Source organism: Buteo buteo, chromosome 17, assembly GCF_964188355.1.
Source record: "Buteo buteo chromosome 17, bButBut1.hap1.1, whole genome shotgun sequence".
Taxonomy (NCBI): Eukaryota; Metazoa; Chordata; class Aves; order Accipitriformes; family Accipitridae; genus Buteo; species Buteo buteo.
Window position 1 is genome coordinate 10,899,438 of NC_134187.1, and position 21,428 is coordinate 10,920,865.

Below are 21,428 nucleotides of genomic sequence, written 5' to 3' on the forward strand. Positions count from 1 at the left end.
TCAGATTTCCAAGTTCTGAGGAACTGCATTGGATTGGACTCATAAAGAGACTCCAAAGCCAGGGAATCTTTAGATGCTGGCTGGCAGAGACTGCTTAAATGTGATTTCTGGGGGTGGGGAGTGGGGCTGAAAGACTACATGAAATTTGAGTGGTCTGAGAAACGCACAGCAGAAACTATCGGGGGGTTGTGTGATACTCAAGTACTGATCCCAGAGCATACGCTCTGGCCTGGATCCATCTGCACTGAGGGAGATTCAGTGTATGTTACAGAATGAAGCCAAAAACCTGCTCCTTCATTAGCTGTCTGACCATGAGTGGGCACCAGAGGAACTTGGAAGTGTTGGATATGGGCAGAGAGCTTTGGCCAAGGGCTAGGTGCTGAGACTTCCTAAACCGCGGGTGGGCAATCATATGGGCGAGCAGTATTTGGCAGCAGCAGCAGGCACTGCTTGAAATTTGGGTGGTGTGCGGGCATGTGCTGTTGCTTGCTCAGAGCTGCAGCCTCCTCTAGGAGATGAAGGCCGTTGTACTCCACTGTGTCTTCCCTCAGCACGAAGGGTGGTGTTCCCAATTTTGCTTGCAGGTTTTGTGAATGTGATGGTGGCCTCTTCCACCGTGCAGTCAGGATAGTACCCGCTGGAGTGAGTCAGTACCTGCCTGAGACTGTGCTGCTGGTGGGTGGTGAGGGTGTGGTGGTTCCCGTTCCCCTTACCCAGGTGAAGGGAGAAAAGATGGTCCTGCAGTCCAGCATGTTGACTGGGGGTTTGGCAAAGGTGTCTTCTAGAAGACCGTGCTGGAGGTCATAGTGGATTTGTGCTCTAAACTGTGCTTTCTGTTAAAGCTTGCTGCAGCTTCCCACAGAGGCTGGGAGGATTTGCAGTGCCAGGGGCTGGACAAAATGGCCTAGGTTAGGTTTGGCAACAGGGAGGGCAGTTTCTTTCGCCTGGGTGATCCCCCTGTGAGCTTCTTCTCCCGTTCTTTGCAAATAGCGCCCTGGAGCTAAATCCTTGAGACTAGGGAGCGCAAAGCTAGCAGGCCTGCATCGAGTAATCCCAGGGGCGGGAGAACGGCTGAGTTTGTATTCCAGCCCCCCCGGCCCCCAGGTTTGAACCCTGCCCCTGCCCACACGTCCCTCGAATCCCCGCAGCCCTTCCCTCCCTCACAGCTGCCCTCCCGCGCCTGCCCGCCCGCCGGGCCCCGCTCTGGGCCGGAGGGGGGGTGTGAGCCGGTGCCACCTCCGTTGCCCGCCCCCCCCCCCCCCATCTCCCGGCAGCTTTAAACGCGGGGCGGCGGGCGGCGGGGCAGGCGGCGGCACCATGAGGCGGGCGCTCGGCATCCTCGGCTGCTGCCTCCTCCTCCTCCTCCTGCTGCCGCCGCCCGCGGCGCGGGGCTCCCCTCACGGGCAGCCGCGGCCCGGCGGCGGCCTCCCCGGGAGCCAGGCCGCGGCAGGTACCGTACTCCGGCGGGGGCTGCGGCCCCCGGCCCGTCGCTGAGGCGACGCGACCCCCCCGCCCCCGCCGCTCGCTCGCTCCGCGCTTTGCTCGCTGCCGTACGGGGGGCGCGGGGAGGTTGTGGCCCGGGGGCGTCGTGCGGGAGCTGCCGCGGTCCGAGGGCCGTCCGCTGGTAGGCAGAAGTACCAGCTGCTCTGCTTTTTTTTACGCCAAGCTGGCCTTGCTGTTCTCCAAATAACTCTTCCCTGCCGGTGTTCGTTTCTCGAAACGGCCCCATTGCAGACTCACAGAAGGATCAGGCTGCGGAGAAGTGGCTTGTTGAGGTTTTTTTACCTAAAACAGAGAATTCTTCTGCCTACAAACCTTGGATTTGGCCTTTTTGGTTTTTTTTTTTGTAGGACAAACACTGTATCTCTTTCACGTCTTAAGCTACCCATGCATGCGCAACATTTCTTCAGGTTTTCTCAGCTTTCCAAAGGGCACAAAACCACTCTTCTAAATCCTTGTGCAAAAACTGAGCTACAGGATGCTTGTAGAATTACATATAATACACCCAGGCGGGATCCTAGATTCGCCCGCTCCATTACTCTGTCCACAGGCAAAATCAACTCTGCTCCCGTGTTTCCTGGTGGAAGTAAGATCTATCTGTGCAATTTGATTTTTTTCCCTCCCTTTTCTCTTGCACAAGAGAAAAAAGGTTTCTAATGCATTGAAAAAAAAGTGCTGTTTTCACCTCTACTTTAAAGAGACCTGTGAAGATTTTTTTTATTTCAGCTGGAATGGAATAATAATAGCGAACTCAATAGTAACTGAGAGAGGTGTGTCAGGTTCCCAAAACAGCTCTCAGGGAGCATATTAAAACTGCTATTTAATGCAGTGTTGAGCCAGAATGTCTTTTTTATAGAAGTACTCTGCTTTTGAGTTGTCTGTTTTTCATCAACCAGCTGCACAAATCCATACCTTGAGGGTATGAACTAAGTACATGGTATTGTCAGTATCAGGTCAGGATATCAGGACAGAGTGTAAGCTTAGGTCGCCTGCTGTCACTGTCTTGATTATTTTTTGTCTTCCTAGAAGTGATGCTTGTCTCTCACGTGAGCTATGGCTTTTCTGTTTCTGTCTAGATTTATATGTCAGTGAGGAACTCTGGAAGCTAGAAATATGTGTGTAAATGTTCATTTTGACATGTAAAATTACTTTTTTCTCTGCTCTAGAAGCCTTAAAACAGTAACAACTTCTAAAGAAGCCTTTATCACAGCATCGTCTGCATCTTTATCCCATTGGCCTTTATTTCTTCTTGTGTACTTTGGATTGTGAATTACAAACAAGAAATAATTCCTAATCAGCATTCTATATTGTTACTATCCTAAAAATATTCTTAGGATCTGTTCACTATGTAATATAGCCAGTTGTTTTACCATTTTATTTCTGTAGTTTATAAAAATGGAATTCAGGCTTTATCTTTAAAAAAAAAAAAGTGAGTACGTTTATATATCATTGCTACACTTCTGTGATGGCTGTTACATGTGAACTACAACCCTTTGTTTCAAGGATAATTAGACATTTTGTGCGCTCAAATGTGGACCTATCTTTTAATGCTTAGAAGTGTTCAATTATTTATTACTTGCCAAAATTAATATTTAAGAATTTCTAACGTGTTGCTCACTATAATTTTAAGCCTCTTCCTAAAGAATCAAGAGTGCCAACGTTTAGCTAGTGGGAGTAGTTTGCCATGACAGCTCCCACTGCCCTAGGGTGAGAGCTCCGGTCCCCTGTAGGAGATGACTGAAGTGTTTTGTTTTCCTTCCTTCTTGACAGACACTGCCTGCAAGAACCGGCCCCTAGACCTCGTCTTCATCATAGACAGTTCCCGTAGTGTCCGACCTGAAGAGTTTGAGAAAGTGAAAATCTTTTTGTCAAAAATGATTGATACTCTGGACGTTGGTGAAAGAACAACCCGTGTGGCAGTCATGAATTATGCTAGCACTGTCAAGGTAGAGTTTCCCCTCCGGACCTACTTTGATAAAGCATCTATGAAGGAGGCTATATCTCACATTGAGCCCTTGTCTGCTGGCACAATGACCGGCCTTGCCATCCAAACTGCCGTGGACGAAGTCTTCACTGAGGAGATGGGCACCCGGCCGGCAACCTTCAATATCCCCAAGGTGGTCATTGTTGTGACAGACGGACGACCACAGGACCAGGTTCAAGATGTGGCAGCAAGCGCCCGGACAGCTGGCATTGAGATCTATGCAGTTGGGGTAGACCGGGCAGACATGCAGTCCCTGAGGATAATGGCCAGCGAACCACTGGATGAACATGTCTTTTATGTGGAGACCTATGGTGTGATCGAAAAGCTGACATCCAAATTCCGAGAGACTTTCTGTGGTAAGGTGGTCAGTCCAAGAGGGTAGTGTGATTGGCTCCTTTTGGCTCCTGCTGTGGTTCCGCTCCCTAAGAAAGAAGTTTTTCTTTTTGAGAAGTGTTATGTATCACATTTCAATATTTCCTTTGCCATCCACTGGGCAAACAAGCCAACGCTTTTATTCAGTGGAGGCCAAGTAATGACCTTTCATTTTGAATAGTGACTTTAGCATGCAAGTAACAGACCTGATTTCAGTGGACCTTCTTGTGCAGTCGGTCCAATTTAGTGCAAGAGAAAGCACGTCAATCTGGCCGGGATTCGGCTACGTATATTTACTGACTTGCCAACAGCGCACACCAGAGCTGTGCAGCCTGATCATTTCTTTCCCCATCTCACTGGGGAGCACGGAGGGTGGAAGTGTAGTACCGAAGGGCTCCTTATAGATTCAGAGTAGGAAAATCAGCGTGCAGGTGAACTGCCACCGTAGCTTTAAAAATTTGATGCAGAATGAAGTGCCCACACACCACGGCAGGTCATCTCAGGATGGGCTTTCACTCTGCAGGCATTGCTAGGCTTTTTCAGCATGCCAGACTCACACCTTTCTCTGTTTCTCTGCAACTTGATTTAGTCATGGAACTGTGGGATGCATTGAATTAGCTTCGCTCTTTCAGGGCTTTTCTTGGAAAAATGTTGGATGTATATTTGGTTTGGGCTAGAACTCCACTAACAACGCTAGGCCAGTGTGGGTTGTGATTGTCATTTACAGAAAAAAAAGGTCATGTATCTGGAGTATTTAGAACTGCCTATACAGAGCTATGACACAGCCTTACTCACAAATCAAACAACAACATTTTGACAATTAAAAAACTTGTATGAAGTAGATTTTTCTAGTAAATTTCTAAGGAAATTACTTGTAAAATAAGTCTCCAGCAAGTAACGGGTAAAATCAGGTGTAAAGAACATTGTAAGAGAATTAAAATAACAGCCATTGCCTTGGGAACTTTGCTGGCAATGTGTTACTTCATTATTTCAGAGCCTTACTAAAAATTACCACCATACCTTTTGAATATGTTTAGAGTGTATAGACCTCTTTTTCTAGGTATTAAATAAATGTGTAGGACCATCTGCAGACAGGACACTTTGCCCAGTAATTAACATAGGAGATGCCTTGAGGTTTGGCTTGACATCATGCTGTGTTGCTGATGTGACCAGATCCTCTCTCTGGTAGCTGGAAGTGGGTACAAGTGCCCACCTAGCTGGACAGGTATGTGTGCTGTAAACATAGCACTGATTTTCCACCTATGTTCTCGCCAGAGCAAGTCCTTTCATAGCACCAAAGAAAAATCTCTTGTTCTTAAGAGTAAACCTTCTGTTTATTGTGCCAAAGCATGGAGATTATGCCCCTACTAAGCTGGAGGATAAACCAAAGAGAGCTCACACGTACACACTCCCAGTGTAACTCTGAGTTGCCTGCGTGCAATTAGCCAGAATCTGTGGGATTCATGAACAAGAACAAAGTAAAGGGAATAGTTTTAATAAAACGTTCCTACAAACCAAATGAATCTAAGAGAGTCTTGTAAGGCAGTGTGGGTAAACTGGGTCTTTTCCAGCTCCAGACTGCTTTTTGGTCAGAAATCCAGACTCGCCAGTGACAATTAGGATTTTCTTTGCTTTGGCCAAGGCAAGCAAATTTGTTTGTAGGGTGAGCTGAAAACAGGAAAACTAATGTTCAGGGGCAAAATAGTTGGCTAAGATCAAGTTCTTGATGCATTGAGAGCATCATTCAACATGCAACCATCCTGGAGATGGAAAATCTTAGCCTTGAATTGGTGTCCAAGTCAGTGGAGGCTTGACTTTCCTGCCACAAAAATCTGACCATTTGAGTCTAAGCTTCTCAGTTATGCTTGAAAATATCACCCACAGATTTTGTTTATAAGTCATGGAGATGAATTCTCTTTTTCCCAAGGGGGTAGCAGAATGAAAAGATGCTGTCTTGGTTTGAGATTTGTTTTTACCAATGGAAAGACAAGACACACTTTCTCTTGGTCTTATTATGGGACATCTAAATCTTCCATGTTTTAGAAAATGGGAAATGTTGCCTTGCATTCAGAAGTACACGAGAAGATTCAAGCACTCTTGCTTCTCATTTCTTATCTCACCACTATTGCTTTGGAGCTTGATTTTACCAGTAGTCCATACCCATATTGTAACTACTCATCTAAGTCAAATTTCAGGTGGTAACAGACTTGTCTTCCCATTTTTCTCCTTTTCTATTTTGTTTCCTCCTTCTTTCTTTCCTTCCTTTCCCCCTTTTTTCTCAACCTTTTTTTTCTCCTCCCTTCTCTCTCCCCTTCCCTTTTCCCCCTCATCTAAAAATCCTGTAAGTTCAAGTGAGTATCGAGGTTTCCTCTACAGTCTGTGGAAAGAAACAGGGGCATCCTGAGGTGACCAAAGAAATAGCACATCCAAAAGAAAGAAGAGTTGGTCAGAAGTTAATTAGTTGTGTAGTTAGACTGTCTGTGAAGGAAAAGACTGTCAGCACACACAGTGCATTGCAGAGACAGCCCAGCGTTACAACAGTCATTTTGTGTGCCCTGTCACCGCAACACACTTCTTTCTATCAGCTGCCATCCATCACACTGCTTTTCGTATCTCTGGTTTCTGTTTTCTCAGTCTGATGAGATAGCCTTACTGTTTGCTGGGAGATTAGTTGGTCCCTGAAAATTGAATCTTATTTTGTAGTTGCAGTTTCAGCTTCTCTGAAATGTCTCTTCTGAGGTTTTGACATTATTGCTGTACTGTCTTTCAATTAGGAGGTTCACGTGCCTTACTGTAGAAACTTTCCTCCACATCCCCTTTTGGTCTTGACTTTTTAAATCTGATTGATCAAGGCAGCTGCAGCCCTCACATACCCGTCTTGCACTGGTGGGTTTCTTTGCTGGCTGGTATATCTGGACCATTACGCAGACACTCTTTTCATCCCTAAGAAGAAGGTGTGTTATCCTAGTGCCTCTAAGTAATTTTTCTCTTCCTCCTGGTCTTGATGCTCTTTCTGTTGCAGTTTTTATTTTATTTTATTTTATTTTATTTTATTTTATTTTATTTTATTTTACTTTCTGTTCCTTTTTGGTTTACATGGGAGTTTTTTACAGTGCAGCAGGGATTCATAAATTGGGTTGTATGCCAGCGAGCAGAAGTTAGTAAACTGCCAGACGGTGACTGACACATTTTGGGATTATTTCAGCTGGTTGTCTGTAATAGAAAGGGACTGGATACAAAAAGCCAGAAGGTCTTTTCGTTGCCGAGTTCTATTTCCAGTGCAATGCTACTAAATGCTTAAAATCTCTCCCTTTTGCACCCTTTTCAATTCATCTTGTCTTTCTGCCACCTCAGGTGGTGAGTTATTTCAGTGCAGTTGTGCCAGTGTCATTTATGACCTCTTTCTTCTGGCTACAGAATGATGCAAAAGATGCCTGTAACTTTCTGTGGCAGTGACACAGCGCTGGCATTTACTACTACTAATCCAGCAAACAGTGCAAGATGTACTTTTGTAAGCATAAATTATTAATGACTGTTTCTTTCCTTTGGCATGACTGAAATGCCTTTTCTGTAAACGCCTTTTGTAGCTGCAAATGTGTGTGCACTTGGGATCCATGACTGCGAGCAGGTCTGTGTGAGTAACGACAGATCCTACCTTTGTGATTGCTATGAAGGCTATACTCTGAATCCAGATAAGAGAACCTGCTCAGGTATTATTCCTTCGGTAAATGTGTTCAACTAGAAAAAAATCACTTTTTAACACCATAATTGGATTTGAGAAGCTACTTGTATACTTCTGTTGAAACAGTGAACATCTGTCTCTCCTTCAACAATAATAAATCTAGTAATAAATAATAAATAAAAGTCTGCTGCAAGTAATGGTGAGAAGTAGTTTCATAAATCTAATAATAAATAATAAATAGAAATCTGCTGCAAGTAATGGTGAGAAGTAGTTTCATTCTATCGCCATCCTTTTATTATGCCTACAGATCCATTCATTAGGGCCAGATGCCAAAACAAAGTCTTCAGATGTAGACACTGTATAGATATTTTCTCCGACCACTTACTCTAATTCCTTCAATTACTATTGCCATTTATGAGCTGATTCCAAATAGAAATATATTCAAAAATGTGAATATGCACTCCATCCCAAACTACTTTTTATTAACAATGAATTGTTTCTCTAACATGCATCTTGTAGCTGTGGACATGTGTGCACCTGGCAGGCATGAGTGTGATCAGATCTGTGTGAGTAACAATGGATCCTATGTCTGTGACTGCTATGAAGGCTACACCCTGAATCCAGATAAGAAAACTTGCTCAGGTAAGAATTAAAGGCTTCTTTAATACATGAAACTCATGGAGACATGGATGTGTTTTCTGTGAGTTACCTTCATTGTTTCTGATTGAAAAATTGCTTACAGACATCAACTCTTAAAATGAGAATTCACCTATACACTTTCCCCTTGGTTCCAGTAACAGTAAAATCGCATTTTTCTTTAAACTCGTTTTCTTTAAATGTGGCACTTAGGGCCATGGTTTAGTGGTGGACTTGGCAGCGTTAGGTTAACGGTTGGACTCAATGGTCTTAATGGTCTTTTCCAACCTAAATGGTTCTATGATTCTATTACAGAAATGCAATTTGGCACTTAAGTACCATTTTATGGTCTTCATAATACTTCATAAACATCACTTAGTCCCTGGGAGAGGATGAACCTATATTCCAGAGATGCCCACCAGCACCGTGTCTCCATTGGAGAGTGAGTGCCACTAGTCCACAGGGAACTTAAAACCTGACGATTTTCCCCTGTCGTCTCCATCTCTCTTGTCGAAACTCATTCTTTTTTTACAGCTTGCTGGTTCTGCTTCCAAGCTGTGCAGGGATCTGCAATATAGCAACCCCAGTCTTACACTTGCAGCAGCTTCTTGAGTTGTCACCTTGAAAAGTTAGCATATTATAAGAACTTTTTTCGCCCAAATACTTCTCTGGTGTTTTTTTTTTTTTTAAAATCAGAAGTTTTGAGCAGCACCAGCCTTAGGGTAGCTATTTCATAACTGGTAAGGGCATCTCTCCCTTTGAGAGCACATAAGCATTCTTCTCACTGAAGTTTTCACTCTTCTTATTTCTGAAGACAGAACATAATCTTCTAGTGCTCCTGCTTTTTTGTTTGTTTGCTTCTCACTAGCCTTTATATCTCTTTGCCATTTAATAGCATTTCTACATGTCATGCCTGGCTTTTTGTGCCTGCCTTCAGCTCATGGATGAAAGTATGAAGTTAAATTTGGATTCACCATAGTTACTGCTAATATTGCAAGAAACAGCTTCTGCCTTGACATGTGACAGGTTATTGCTCATCTCAGTATGGTGTTTTAGCTTCATCCTTACTGGGGATATTCAGGGCTGTTAGAATTGCTGATGAAAATCAGAACTGCGTGAGATGTGGTATAGTAATGTCTTGCTGTCCCAGTATCTGCCTCCTCCGTTAAATAATTAGTAATTGGATTCAGTTGTCTGCAGCATAATATAATAATATAGTAGGGCACTGACTGAATACTAATTTGAATCCTAATTAAATTGTATTTATAAATGTTGAAGCATTAAGACTCTTGAGTGTCTGGGAGGGATTAATAGGGTTCTTTTCTAAAACATGGTTCGCCACAGCCATGGACATGTGCGCACCTGGAAGGCACGAATGTGCACAAGTCTGTCTAAGTAATGACGGATCCTACAGCTGTGACTGCTATGAAGGATACACTCTGAATCCAGATAAGAAGACTTGCTCAGGTAAGACCTGATCAAGGAAATACTGTATTTAGCTAAAAGCAAGTAGCTTTTAAAAATCAGGTTAATTTATATTATTTTTCTGATAAATTATCCAAGAGTTTCTGTGCAGCTCCTGAAAACACAATGCAACTTTATTTCTTCATGTGTCCAGTAATAATCTGAGACGAGAATTCACCTGTACACTTTCCCCTTGGTTCCAGTAACAGTAAAACTGCATTTTTCTTTAAACGTGTTTTCTTTAAATGTGGCACTTTTACAGTTGTGAAGCTTGTAACTGCTGTTATTAAAATGCCATTTGGCGTTCCCCTGAGGACTTCACAATATTTTCACACCCACGGAGCAAGAATTGCCATATCCACCTGAGAGAGGGGAAGGATAATATATTTGGGGGAATATGTGATGTGTACTACCTGTGCCAGAAACCTCTTCAACAAAGCAGCACAAGGGAATGAGATAAAGAAGAGCAAGGACTGTGCTGGGGGAGAGATTACAGTCTGTATCATCACAAGTGTGATCACTCTTTTCGGTAGATGTGTTTGAACCTTAAAAAATACTACAGCCTTAGAGCTCTAGAGGACGGAGGGAAACGTTCTTTCCCAGTGCTGGTCTCTTGTGGACAACAGAAGCATAGATGTAGCTGGTACTTAAGGATGTACATATAAGTATATAGTACCTACAAATGAATGTGTATTCTATATTATTTTCACTTGATTAGGATTTGAACTTCACTCTTCATTTCTTTGGATGTCTCACTGATGATTTATTTATGCAAAATCCTTTTTTTCACTTCCATCATAATCCCTTTCCTTACGAGATTTTGTGTGACAAAGCGCTGAACCTCAGCTTCTAATTCCAGGAGGTTCCTAGGCAAATCTCTCCAGTTAAATCATATATGTCTCGCATCTCAAAGAGGTGAAGCCAGAGGGCCTTAATATTTCTTCCTGCCTAGTTTAGGAGCTGATTTTGTAAATATAGTTCTTAAGAGTAACTCTCACCTGGCATTATATAGACACAATAAACATCTGTGAGGGAATGTGAATTAAGTTAGGAATCTCCTTTGGAAGTTGAACCCTGAACCTCCTTTCATAACACTGATTCTCCCCCAGCATAGTCAAATTTCAGATTATTTCCCTAATATGCTTGCTTTTTTTCTCTTTTGAATCTCATTTTGCAATAGTCTGCTAATGATTTCTCAACCATCCAGGTCTTTGTGATATAATAAAAATAGTCTAGGTCCAGGAGGGAGTCTTTTCTTTTTCTTTCTTTTCTTTTCTTTTCTTTTCTTTTCTTTTCTTTTCTTTTCTTTTCTTTTCTTTTCTTTTCTTTTCTTTTCTTTTCTTTTCTTTTCTTTTCTTTTCTTTTCTTTTCTTTTCTTTTCTTTTCTTTTCTTTTCTTTTTTCTTTTCTTTTCTTTTCTTTCTTTCTTTCTTTCTTTCTTTCTTTCTTTCTTTCTTTCTTTCTTTCTTTCTTTCTCTTTTTCTCTCTTTCTCTCTTTCTCTTCTTTCTCTTCTTTCTCTGCTTGTGCCTTACTGAACCATCTTACTGCAAAGATATCCAAATATAGAAACCTCTTCTCAGCTTGGCCTTTCAGAGTTGACGTGTTAAATTTGGCAGAAAACATCAGCCTCACACATCAAGTGCCCACTTTGTAACTGGCAGTGGGTGCCACGTCTCTTTTTTTCTGCAGCCATGTATACTCTTCTGTTTATGGTCTTTTTACTCCATAAACTAGTGTCTTATCCCACTCAATTACAGCTGAAATAATGCCAAATACTCTTTAAATCCAGATATTTGTTCTCTGAAATTCCTTTGGACAATTATTTTGTAACTGGGTCACTGCTAGTTCGGTTCCTTTTGCAATCTGTTACAACTGCAAAAAAGTGTTGCCAGTGTTCCAAAAATCATATTAATTTTGTGATGTTGGTAGCCAGATAAAAACACGCTCTGTATACCTTACCATGGCTAATGGCATGCTGACATGCAATAAAACCGTCCTGTTTCGAATCCAAATGAAGATTTGTTTGCAAATGGGAATTACTACCATCAACTAAACTGAAGTTTGGCTGTTGGCTAATATTATTCTCTTCTCAAATGCCTTCCTCAGCTGTCGACGTGTGTGCACCTGGAAGGCATGACTGTGAGCAGGTCTGCGTGAGAGATGATCTGTTCTATACCTGCGACTGCTACCAAGGCTACACCCTGAATCCAGACAAGAAGGCTTGCTCAAGTAAGAGCAGATTGCTGTTCCCTATCCCCCCATACCTTCCCCAGCTAGGTACATGTATTGAAATAGCTCTCATTAGCAGGTTAATGTATTTGGATCTGTTTGAGAAACTTACATGTGCATTCAGGTGTTTTAAGACAGTTCTGTGTCTTTCTGCCTTTTCCACTTTGAGCAATATTTAGAGATATAAAGCACTTCATACGCAAAAATGCTAGTAACTGCTTACCATTTGGTCTTTCTTTATCATCTTATAACTAAGGCTTTCACTGTATTTTAAAAAATTATGCAACATTCAGCAAACCCAGAACTGAGAAATAATTGAAGAGAGAAGAGCTGGGGTTAGTCACAGTCACACACTTTGCAGTACTGTGGAAAGTACAGGAGACAGCTTGAGGTGATGTCCTCCCCTCCAGGCTGAATTTCATTTTGCTGTTTGTTTCTTTAGCTTCTCAGTGACTTTGTGTTATAGTAAAAATGTAATCATATTACAAGTGCTTCTTTCCTTCCCGGTCTCCTTACTGTGAAGTTACTGTATACTGGAAACTTTCCCTTGCGTGTCTTTGGAGGTGATCTGGCACTTCATATCTGGTGGAGTTAGGCAGCTGTGGTCAGGGTGAGCAGAGTACAAAGTAAGGACTGAGGGAGACCCCAGTAAGGCAGTTAGTTCATGTCACTGCTCCAAGGCAAGATCAGTTACACATCTCAGTAGCTGCTGGTAAGATTCACATAGGATAGGTTCCCAGCATGGAAAAGCATTGCCATTGGGAGGCATTAAAAAAATGTTATCTTGTTTTTGGGTAACTGTTTCTCCAAAATGCATTCTGTAGGAACTGAGGCATGTGCACCAGGAACCCATGACTGTGAGCAGGTCTGTGTGAGTAATGGTGGATCGTATACCTGTGACTGCTATGAAGGCTTTACCTTAAATCCAGATAAGAAAACATGCTCAAGTAATTAATGTGGTTTTTTTCTAAATATATTTCTTGAAGTACCTCTCTTGAATGTGTTAAATCCTTTTAATCTGTTTGACAAACATTCTAACAACTCATAAACTCCCTGAAAGCATAATCCCTTTTCATTCTTTTCTGCCTGTTTCCACTAATGTTTTGAGCTAGTTTCATCCTTCTTATTTAGTTATAGCAGTAACTGTATTTAAAATGATAGTTGACTCTTACCTATCACCACACATTTAAGGACTTCACCGTATTTAAAAAAAAATTTGTTATAATCTGCATTTCCTCATGAAATGGAAATAACTGGGGGGATTGGCAAGGCAGGGTTCTAGGGCATCTGCCTCTGGGGCATGGTACTCAATTGTGTACCAGCATTCAGAGGATGGTAGAGGCCAGAGGGGAACAGAACGAAGGTCAGAAGAACTACTGCAATGCTAAACCATATGTTCTTGTCCATTCCTCCAAGCTAAGAGGGGCAGGCATGAACTCACCAACTGTCTTACCTTCAGATGGGCAATGATAGCATCAGCTGTTGGCAGAACCTCTGCACCATTTGATATGGGATCATAAGTAAAGTTGGGTTGGAAGGGACCTCAGGAGGTACCTAGTCTGATCTCTGGTTCAGAGCAGGAATAACTTGCCATTACATCAAGTGGCTAAGGACCCTATGTAAGAGCAAAGTTATAAAATAGGTGGATATAGCCAAACACCATCTGCAAAAATAGTAATTTTTTTGTAGATCTGGACTTAAACATAAATGCCGTGTAAAAACACAGCTGTAGCATGTTTTGTATGACTTGCTGGGCATCTCAGTGGCAATGGGAGTGTCCAGGATTTTGAATATCAAATACTGGAAGACTCTAAATTTCACAGAAGGACTGTAGAAGATTTCAGGGTACCCTTGGGCAGTTGCCAAAGTTGGTTGGAAAAGTAATTTTGTTAAAACAGACATAATCCAAGGAGGATCTGTATCTGTCATTGGAGAATTTAAATGCAAACATAAAAAAATTAACTGGCAGTTGGTTGGAAACCAACGATGTTGGTGTGATATTTTGAACTGGCCTTCCTCCAGCTGACTCTTGAACAGCTCTTCTTTGTACATTGACCATAAAGCCAGTGGAACGTTCCAAAGAAGGGAGCTGAACAAATACAGGTTCAGTGGAATCAAGGGGACACCAGTTTCAACATTGGCTCTAAGACAAATGAATTTCTGCACTGCTAGAAATGAATCTGTTCATAGATTTTGCAGTTTCCCTGCAAAATGGAAATATCAATGGCATGATTGATAAACAAAAAAAGAAACCAAAACAATTCAGAAAAAAAAGAGAAATTGTATCCAGGTATAATATTTCTGTTGTTTTACTGTTATAATGCTCACATGATTTGTTTGCCATTGATCAGCTATGCATTTATGTATCTACAGAAAAAAACATTCAATCATCTGCTATCATTGCCTTTGCAAGCAATGTAAAAAAAAACATGTATAAAGAGACAGGTATTACATACAAGTAATACCTCTTGATAACTTGTTGAAAGGGTATTTCATAATTGTAGGCATTCTTTTAAGAAGGCTCTGCCTTTGGAAACTTACTATTTTGCTCTCAGATGTAGATGGTAATCTCACTACAGTACCTGTGCTTCAGTAGCTGTTGATATATTTGTTCTTATTCTGTCACAAGTGATGCAGCTTGCCTTAATTCCTATTTTCTTTATGGAGTAGGTGAGGTTAAATTGTCTTTCATGTAGCTAAGAACTCAGAGCCATCAGCTGATGCCTGACATTATTATACCACACTGAAATTATCATCTCTCTGAGCCCTTTGTGATCATCCCTGGTTTTGTGGTGGATTATGGAGAAAAAGGAATTCTTGAGGACAGCTGAGACTGGTCCCCTCTAAGTCTGGAAGACTGAGGACAAGACCTAGGAACAGATTTAATGGAACCACTGTAGAGTATGGCAATGCTTGCTTTCTCTTTCTTAAGAGACTGATGACTTCTCTGTCATACTAACTGGCTCCTCCATTAATATTGCTGTGCCTTTCTACTTGATTTTAAATTCATTTGGGTGTATTTGAATGTTGTTGTTCCCTCCATCCATATTCATGTGACATTGGAATGGACTTGTGTTCACACTTCTTGAATCAAAAATGATACTCCCTATGCATGCATATTGCCAATATTACAAACTTGTAGGGTGATACACATTGATGACTTAGCTGAACCTTTATTGCTTAGTATTTAAAATTAACACGTGTTCCTGCTTTCATTTTTGTATTATTTACCAAGTGGTAAATTAAATTCTCCTAATTCTTTCCCAGGCTGAGACTTAGGTATCTAAATTCTACCCACATCTTAGAAGTTGATGCAAACTGACCAATTTCTGACACTGACTGACTGTATCTGTCTAAAATCATGTGCCTTCCTGCTTGGCTTGCAAAACTCCTGGAGGCTTAACTTTGGACTAACAGATTCTCAGAAGTGCTGTGTTTGGGAGGGATGGGTACCTGTCGTGGTTTCAGCCCAGCCGGTAACAAAGGACCACGCAGCCACTCGCTCACTCCTCCTGCCCCCCTCCAGTGGGATGTGGAGGAGAATTGGAGGAGAGAAAAGGAAAAATAAAAGGAACCTCGAGCATTGAGATAAGGGCAGTTTACTGGGACAACACAAAAACAAGAGAAGTTACAACAACAACAACAACAGTACTAATAAAAGAATATACAAAATGAGTGATGCACAGTGCAACTGCTCACCACCCGGAGCCCGACGCTCTGCCAATTCCCCCACTGAAAGCCGAGAGCCCCCCCAGCCCACTCCCCAGTTATATACTGAGCATGATGTCACATGGTATGGAATAGCTCCTTGGCTAGTTCAGGTCAGCTGCCTCGGCTGTGCCCCCCCACCTCCCAGGTTCCTGTAAAAATTAACTCTATCCCAGCAGAACCCAGGACAGTACCCCAAATGCCATTACAATCCAGCTTTCACAGGGCAGCAGCCTTGATTTTGTATAGATAGATAGATTTAGATTCTGTTTATATACATTTAGATATGAGGAAGAAATCCTTTATTATGAGGGTGGTGAGGCACTGGAACAGGTTGCCCAAAAAAGTTGTGGCTGCCCCATCCCTGGCAGTGTTCAAGGCTGGGTTGGATGGGGCTTTGAGCAACCTGGTCTAGTGGAAGGTGTCCCTGCCCATGGCAGGGGGATGGTCTAGATGACATTTAAAGGTCCCTTCCAACCCAAACCATGTTATGATTGTATCATTCTTTTGAAGAGAAACCCAACAAATTAGTCATGGCCTTAAATACGTCTAATTGAATAGGTTCTCTTTGCAGTGATGCCAGTGGCCTTCCCGTGTGGATAGTCTGATGGTCAAAGTACTAATCAGAAGATGGAGACCTGGACTGCAGGTTCTTCTCAGTCTGCATCACCTGAACACACTCATTCTACTTCCCAGGGTGCCCTACCTTTTGGGATGGGGGATATTCTGGATGAGAGGGAAAGATAACAGGCGAAGGGAAGATTCACTCTAGTCTAGCAGTTACAGTTGATGAGGGAGGCTGGTTGGTCCCTGCACCCAGGCCTCTTTTTATATTTTGCTCAATAATGTTCTAATTTAAAGAGTGCAGAGGATCCAGGTAGGCAGGCACGGAACTCCCTGCTCTGCCTTCTCCTCGGTTAGAGTCAAGCTCTCTCTTGCCTGTCCTGTTTCTGGACTGTGACACTCATGTCTCTGGGTACACACCAGCCCCTGTTCACAGCTGTCTCTCCTTCCCAGCTGCCCTGGGTTGCAGTACTTGCTGTAGTCTCACAGCATGAGTTCAACTCCTGTTACAGAATCTAGCATTTTTCTAGGGATTTAAATGTTCGATGATTGTCATAAATATTCTAAATGCTGTTTTCTCTCTCAGGAGCCATAACGAGCAGCCTCGTAACAACTGAAGAGTCATGTAAGTGTGAAGCCATAGCTGCCCTGCAGGACTCAGTCACCTCACGCCTTGAAGCTCTGTCCACAAAATATATCCTTTTTCTTACATGATCTTCTGCATTCAGCTCTTTACTGGTATTTTAGAGGTAGCTGTTTTGATATAAGCCAGGGAAGGATATACAAAACCAGAAAATATTTTCCTGGTGATTTTAGAAATATTATGGAGCAAAATCTCGGGTTGTTGCAATACCACTATGTTTTCACATTTCATTGAAGGGCTTTAGTATCAAGATACAGATAAAATGCATATGCCCACCTCCTCTAGATTATATATGCTGTGTTGAACATCAAGCTCTGCTCTATTCATAATTCTTCCAGATGACTTTTACAGTTACAGCAAATGCTCAGTTTTGAGCCCTCCTATTATGTCCCAAAATTTTCAAGACAACATCACAGGCAGTGTGACAACAGTCCCAATAGCTGGGGTATTCCTCTGCATCCCACTCCTGCAGGCAGGCACTGTCCCAAGCAATTTTCACGCACCTTCTTCTTTTCCGTGAAAATGTGCTAGCTCATTAATATCCAGCTGCTGGGATATATCAGAATGGGCGAGCTGCAAGGCAGGGTGCCAAGGTTGGAGGCACTAGGCAAGCCTCAGGTCCATGGGACATCTGAGGTGCAGGCTGGTGGGTGCCAGCAGTGCTGCGCTGGAATTTGCCCGCTTCATTTGCTGCAGTGCAGCGCTTGCGGCAGTGAAGAGAAATGTGGTCAGCCCCCAGATGAGATGTTTCACAAACATGTGGGAGAGAAAAAAAACAACAAAAAAAGTGAAAGCGGTCAACTCTGTGGTACCACAGCAAACCTGAATGCTTGAATAAATGCCCTCAGATGGCATGGCAGGAACTAATAACTGGAAGTTAAATTTGGGCAAGCTGTGATTCAACATAAGGCACAATTTTTAGAAGTTAGAGTGGTTGATGACTGCTACAATTTACCAAGGATTGTGGTAGATTTTCATCACTGGAAATTTTTGAGACGGCATGCTTTTTTCTGTAAAAGGTGCTCTTGTTCAAATAGGAATTGATTTAGAGTAGCACTATGTCTGTGGTTGTCATCCTGATCCCCGGGGCTTCAAAATCAAGGAAGAGTGGGGTATGTAGGATTAATCAAAGGAGGAGAGCAAACTAGAAGTTTTATATGTGAACTCATCATTTATACAGATAAATTATTTTTTCAGTTTGCCAAAGTTGCTGAAAGCCAAATGAAAACTTCTGGCAAAGACACAAGACTTTCACACTTCTTGAATAAATTCAAAGGTTTTTTTATAAGATCTAACTGCAAATCCCCCTTCTTGCAGTGTGCTTGGAGTTCAGTTTATCTGCCTGGGGAAGGTGAAGGGAAGACTGATTTTCCTTGGATTATAATATATAATTCCAGGGCATCTAAGTAGTTAAAACTGAACACCAAGATAATTAAACCTATAATGTCATCTCAATAGTAGCCCATCCTTCAGAGAACAATCTTTCTGCCCCAAAGAGCTAATGTTAAGCAAGAAAATGCCGTGGTTTCAAGTTAGGAATATTCTTTATTACCAAGAACTGAGGCTTTCTTTCAAAGTTATTCTTTGGTGGGCAATTTCTATCCCTAGTGTCCTTTCAAGATCTCTAAAACGTTTTGAAATCTCTGGTTCAAGCATGTATTGACCTCATTTAGAAAGCAGACTGTTTGTTGAAAATACAGCAATGAGAAAGACTATAAATAAACCAAACCTTATAGCCACCTATTATATTGTCCTTAACAGCTGTCTACTAGATGAAGTATCTGAGAAGCTGCAGGCGTATCAAGGCAGATAGCAGGTTGTCTGAGCTATCATTCGACTTAATTTTAAAATAACCTTTCAGAAGCAGTCCTTTTTATTGTGTTCAGCTAGCTTTATTTTGTTGCACAGCTTACAAATCAACAGTTGGTTTGTTATTATTGACAAATGTCAACAAAACTTCAGGAAGACAACTGTCTTGAAAATACAGTGACCCTGAGGATCTTCATGTACAGTCACTTTATAACCATAAAGCTACCTATACCTGCTGTGCTTCAGTTTGTACTACAAGTAGTACAGCAGGTACTGCTTTTCTGCAGTAACTGCATTTTTATTCTCTTATTTAAAAGTAAATACAGAAAAAATGAATGGATACGGTATATCACATTATATAAAACTGTGAAATGGCAAGGCGAATAAAAAATGTGCCTATGTCTTCTGTCCATTAAATGGGAAAGTTAGTTGGGGTCTTGTAACTTATTTTAATAAAATAAAGTATGATAAGCACACTGATGTTGGAAGATTTTTGTATACAACTTAAAGGATGTGTGTTATGAAATATAGGGTTTAATAAAAACAAGGTAGCAAAACCCCAAAGATAAAGGAGGCACAAATGGAAGAAATGCACAGAATTAAACAGGATGCTATCCCCAAGTCACTTAGTTCGAAAAAGAACCATTTGATTTTAAAACCTGCAAATCCTTGTTAATATAGATGAAAGGTTTAATAGTAATTTCAAGTATTAATAATGTTGTATAACACTCAGAAGGATGAAAGATGTCCTCCAGTTTAAGGTTTTTATCCTGCAAGATTTACTTATGTTATTAGTCAGTCATTCCTGTTGTCATACCATGGACTTTACTGAGACTACATATGCCAGTTGGGCTTGCAGGATGAAACACAAAAGCTAACAATTTTAAAATTTAATTATTAAAGGAATCCACTTGTTTTGCACACTTGGCATTTATAATCATCCAAATGCTTTAGAGACTAAAAAATTAAATTTAAATAAATTTTAAATTAAAAAAATTAAATAAATTTGAAGATGAAGTATAAACTATTATTATTATTTATTTTCTTTCTAGAATTGAAAAATCCAACATGTTTTGTAGAGCTTTGCAATATAATTACACAAAATATTGTATCAGTAGCTGGTACGTCAAGGGCATATTATAACAACATCTGTGCTTGCTTCATGCCCTGCACATAATAGATACAAACAACTGCAAGGAAAATCGGTGGGCAGAAGTTCAGTTATCATGTTCACTGCACATGCCAGTGAGACTTCAGGTATGTCTATACAGTAATGTTAAGTTAGAATATAATACTAAATACCATAGGTGAACATGGGACACAGTTTCAGCAAGGGCTAAAAATGAGACCATAAACTCTCCAAGACTGCTGGATTGGTCTGTTGATATTTTGTGATGTGTCCCCACAATATTAATTTTCTGTAGTTCAATTAAAGTTAGCATGGGGCAACCTAGCTATGCTACACTTACTTCCTCAAAGTGCTGTGTATGCATACTTTTTCTGTAAGTCATGGAGTTCTGTATCCAGCACTTTGCTTACTTTTATGTCCTCTGCTTAGACTTGGGAATTAAACAAGGATTTACAGGGCCAGAAGTATGCCTTGGCCTCCGTAATTGGTAAGAATAAACAAGTTGTAAATCTAATGCAAGACTTTCCAACTTCTTGGCAATTGGGAGTAGATGACATCAGTCCCATTTACACTAAGGCCAGCTGTCAGATGAGATGTATAATTTTATATGATAGTGGAAAATCGTCCTGGAGGCCAGATGTGACTTGCAAGCTGTCAGCTGGGCAGGTTTTCTTTAATGTGTTAGTATTCATAACTCCATTTTACGTTACAAATGGTAGTGTTTACATTCAATTTCTCTGAGCAGTTATCTTGTCTCACTTTGTGTTTGTGAGCACCAGGTAAAATTCCAAGATGATATAAGTGATTTCTTTAAAATAGGACATACCAGCGTGTCCTCCTGACTGAACATTTTTATTTTAAAGGTGGATGTACTTGTTGATATGGAATGAGTAGTTATACTGTTTTAATTATTGGGGCAGTAGAACTTTAATGCAGAGAACTGTTATGGAAAGAACTAAATTTGATTTTTTGGATGCTATTTTAAAATTATTTTTATTCTGAATAGAATAGAATAGAATAATATTTCAGTTGGAAGGGACCTACAACAATGTAGTCCAACTGCCTGACCACAGGCGTTTTCTAAACGACCTTTAGCTCTCTTACCTAAAATGCTTACTGGGGTTCAGCCAGCTTTGCTTTATAGTTCTGTCTTATGTATGTGCTTCCAAGTTGGCATCAGTCAAAAAGCTGGATTCAGTGCTCCTCACTGTTGCATGTTCATGTAACTTGAATAAAATGATCTGATGATAACCTGTGTCTGGTTCTCTCTCTCTGCATTTCCAGATAGCCTCTCTGAGAAGAGGGGAATATGCTGAACTTGAGGAGATTCAAGTTTGAGAACTTGGCTTTGTCATGATTCTCCTTTGACACTGAACAAATTGCTTATATTTCGGTGTTTGTGTTGTGGATAAATGCACTGTGGAACACTTAGCTGCTATGAAAGCAAGGGGAATGCCCTGGGAGACATGGCACTTCTATTCTTCCCGTAACAAGCAGGTGAGTTTTTAGAGCAGAATGCAGAAGACACAGGACAGACTGTCTTCTGTACATCTCCCACATTCCTCTTTTCTGTCTATCAGCTGCAAAACAGCTCTGGTATGGAAAATATTTATTTTGCAGCTGGGTCCAACCTAGCCTGGAGTCAGTGCTGCAGAGCCAGGCTGTTCCTGAAGCCCCTTGCACACCTCCTGTGGGCACAAATCCGGGC

The 21,428-nt window shown here is 41.4% G+C and overlaps 1 protein-coding gene across 2 annotated transcripts; it reads left to right on the top strand.

Annotated features, from left to right (window-relative positions):
- Positions 1–1,317: 1,317 nt before the first annotated feature.
- MATN3 (matrilin 3) lies at positions 1,318–20,961 on the top strand. Of its 2 annotated transcripts, XM_075049068.1 has the most exons (9): positions 1,318–1,450; positions 3,271–3,840; positions 7,444–7,566; positions 8,058–8,180; positions 9,519–9,641; positions 11,745–11,867; positions 12,692–12,814; positions 16,726–16,833; positions 18,552–20,961. In XM_075049068.1, the coding sequence occupies exons 1-9, from the start codon at positions 1,318–1,320 to the stop codon at positions 18,593–18,595; spliced, it is 1,470 nt and encodes a 489-aa protein (XP_074905169.1). In that variant the 3' UTR covers positions 18,596–20,961. The 2 variants fall into 2 exon arrangements, with proteins under 2 accessions (XP_074905169.1, XP_074905170.1); XM_075049069.1 differs by lacking the exon at positions 7,444–7,566.
- Positions 20,962–21,428: the final 467 nt, after the last annotated feature.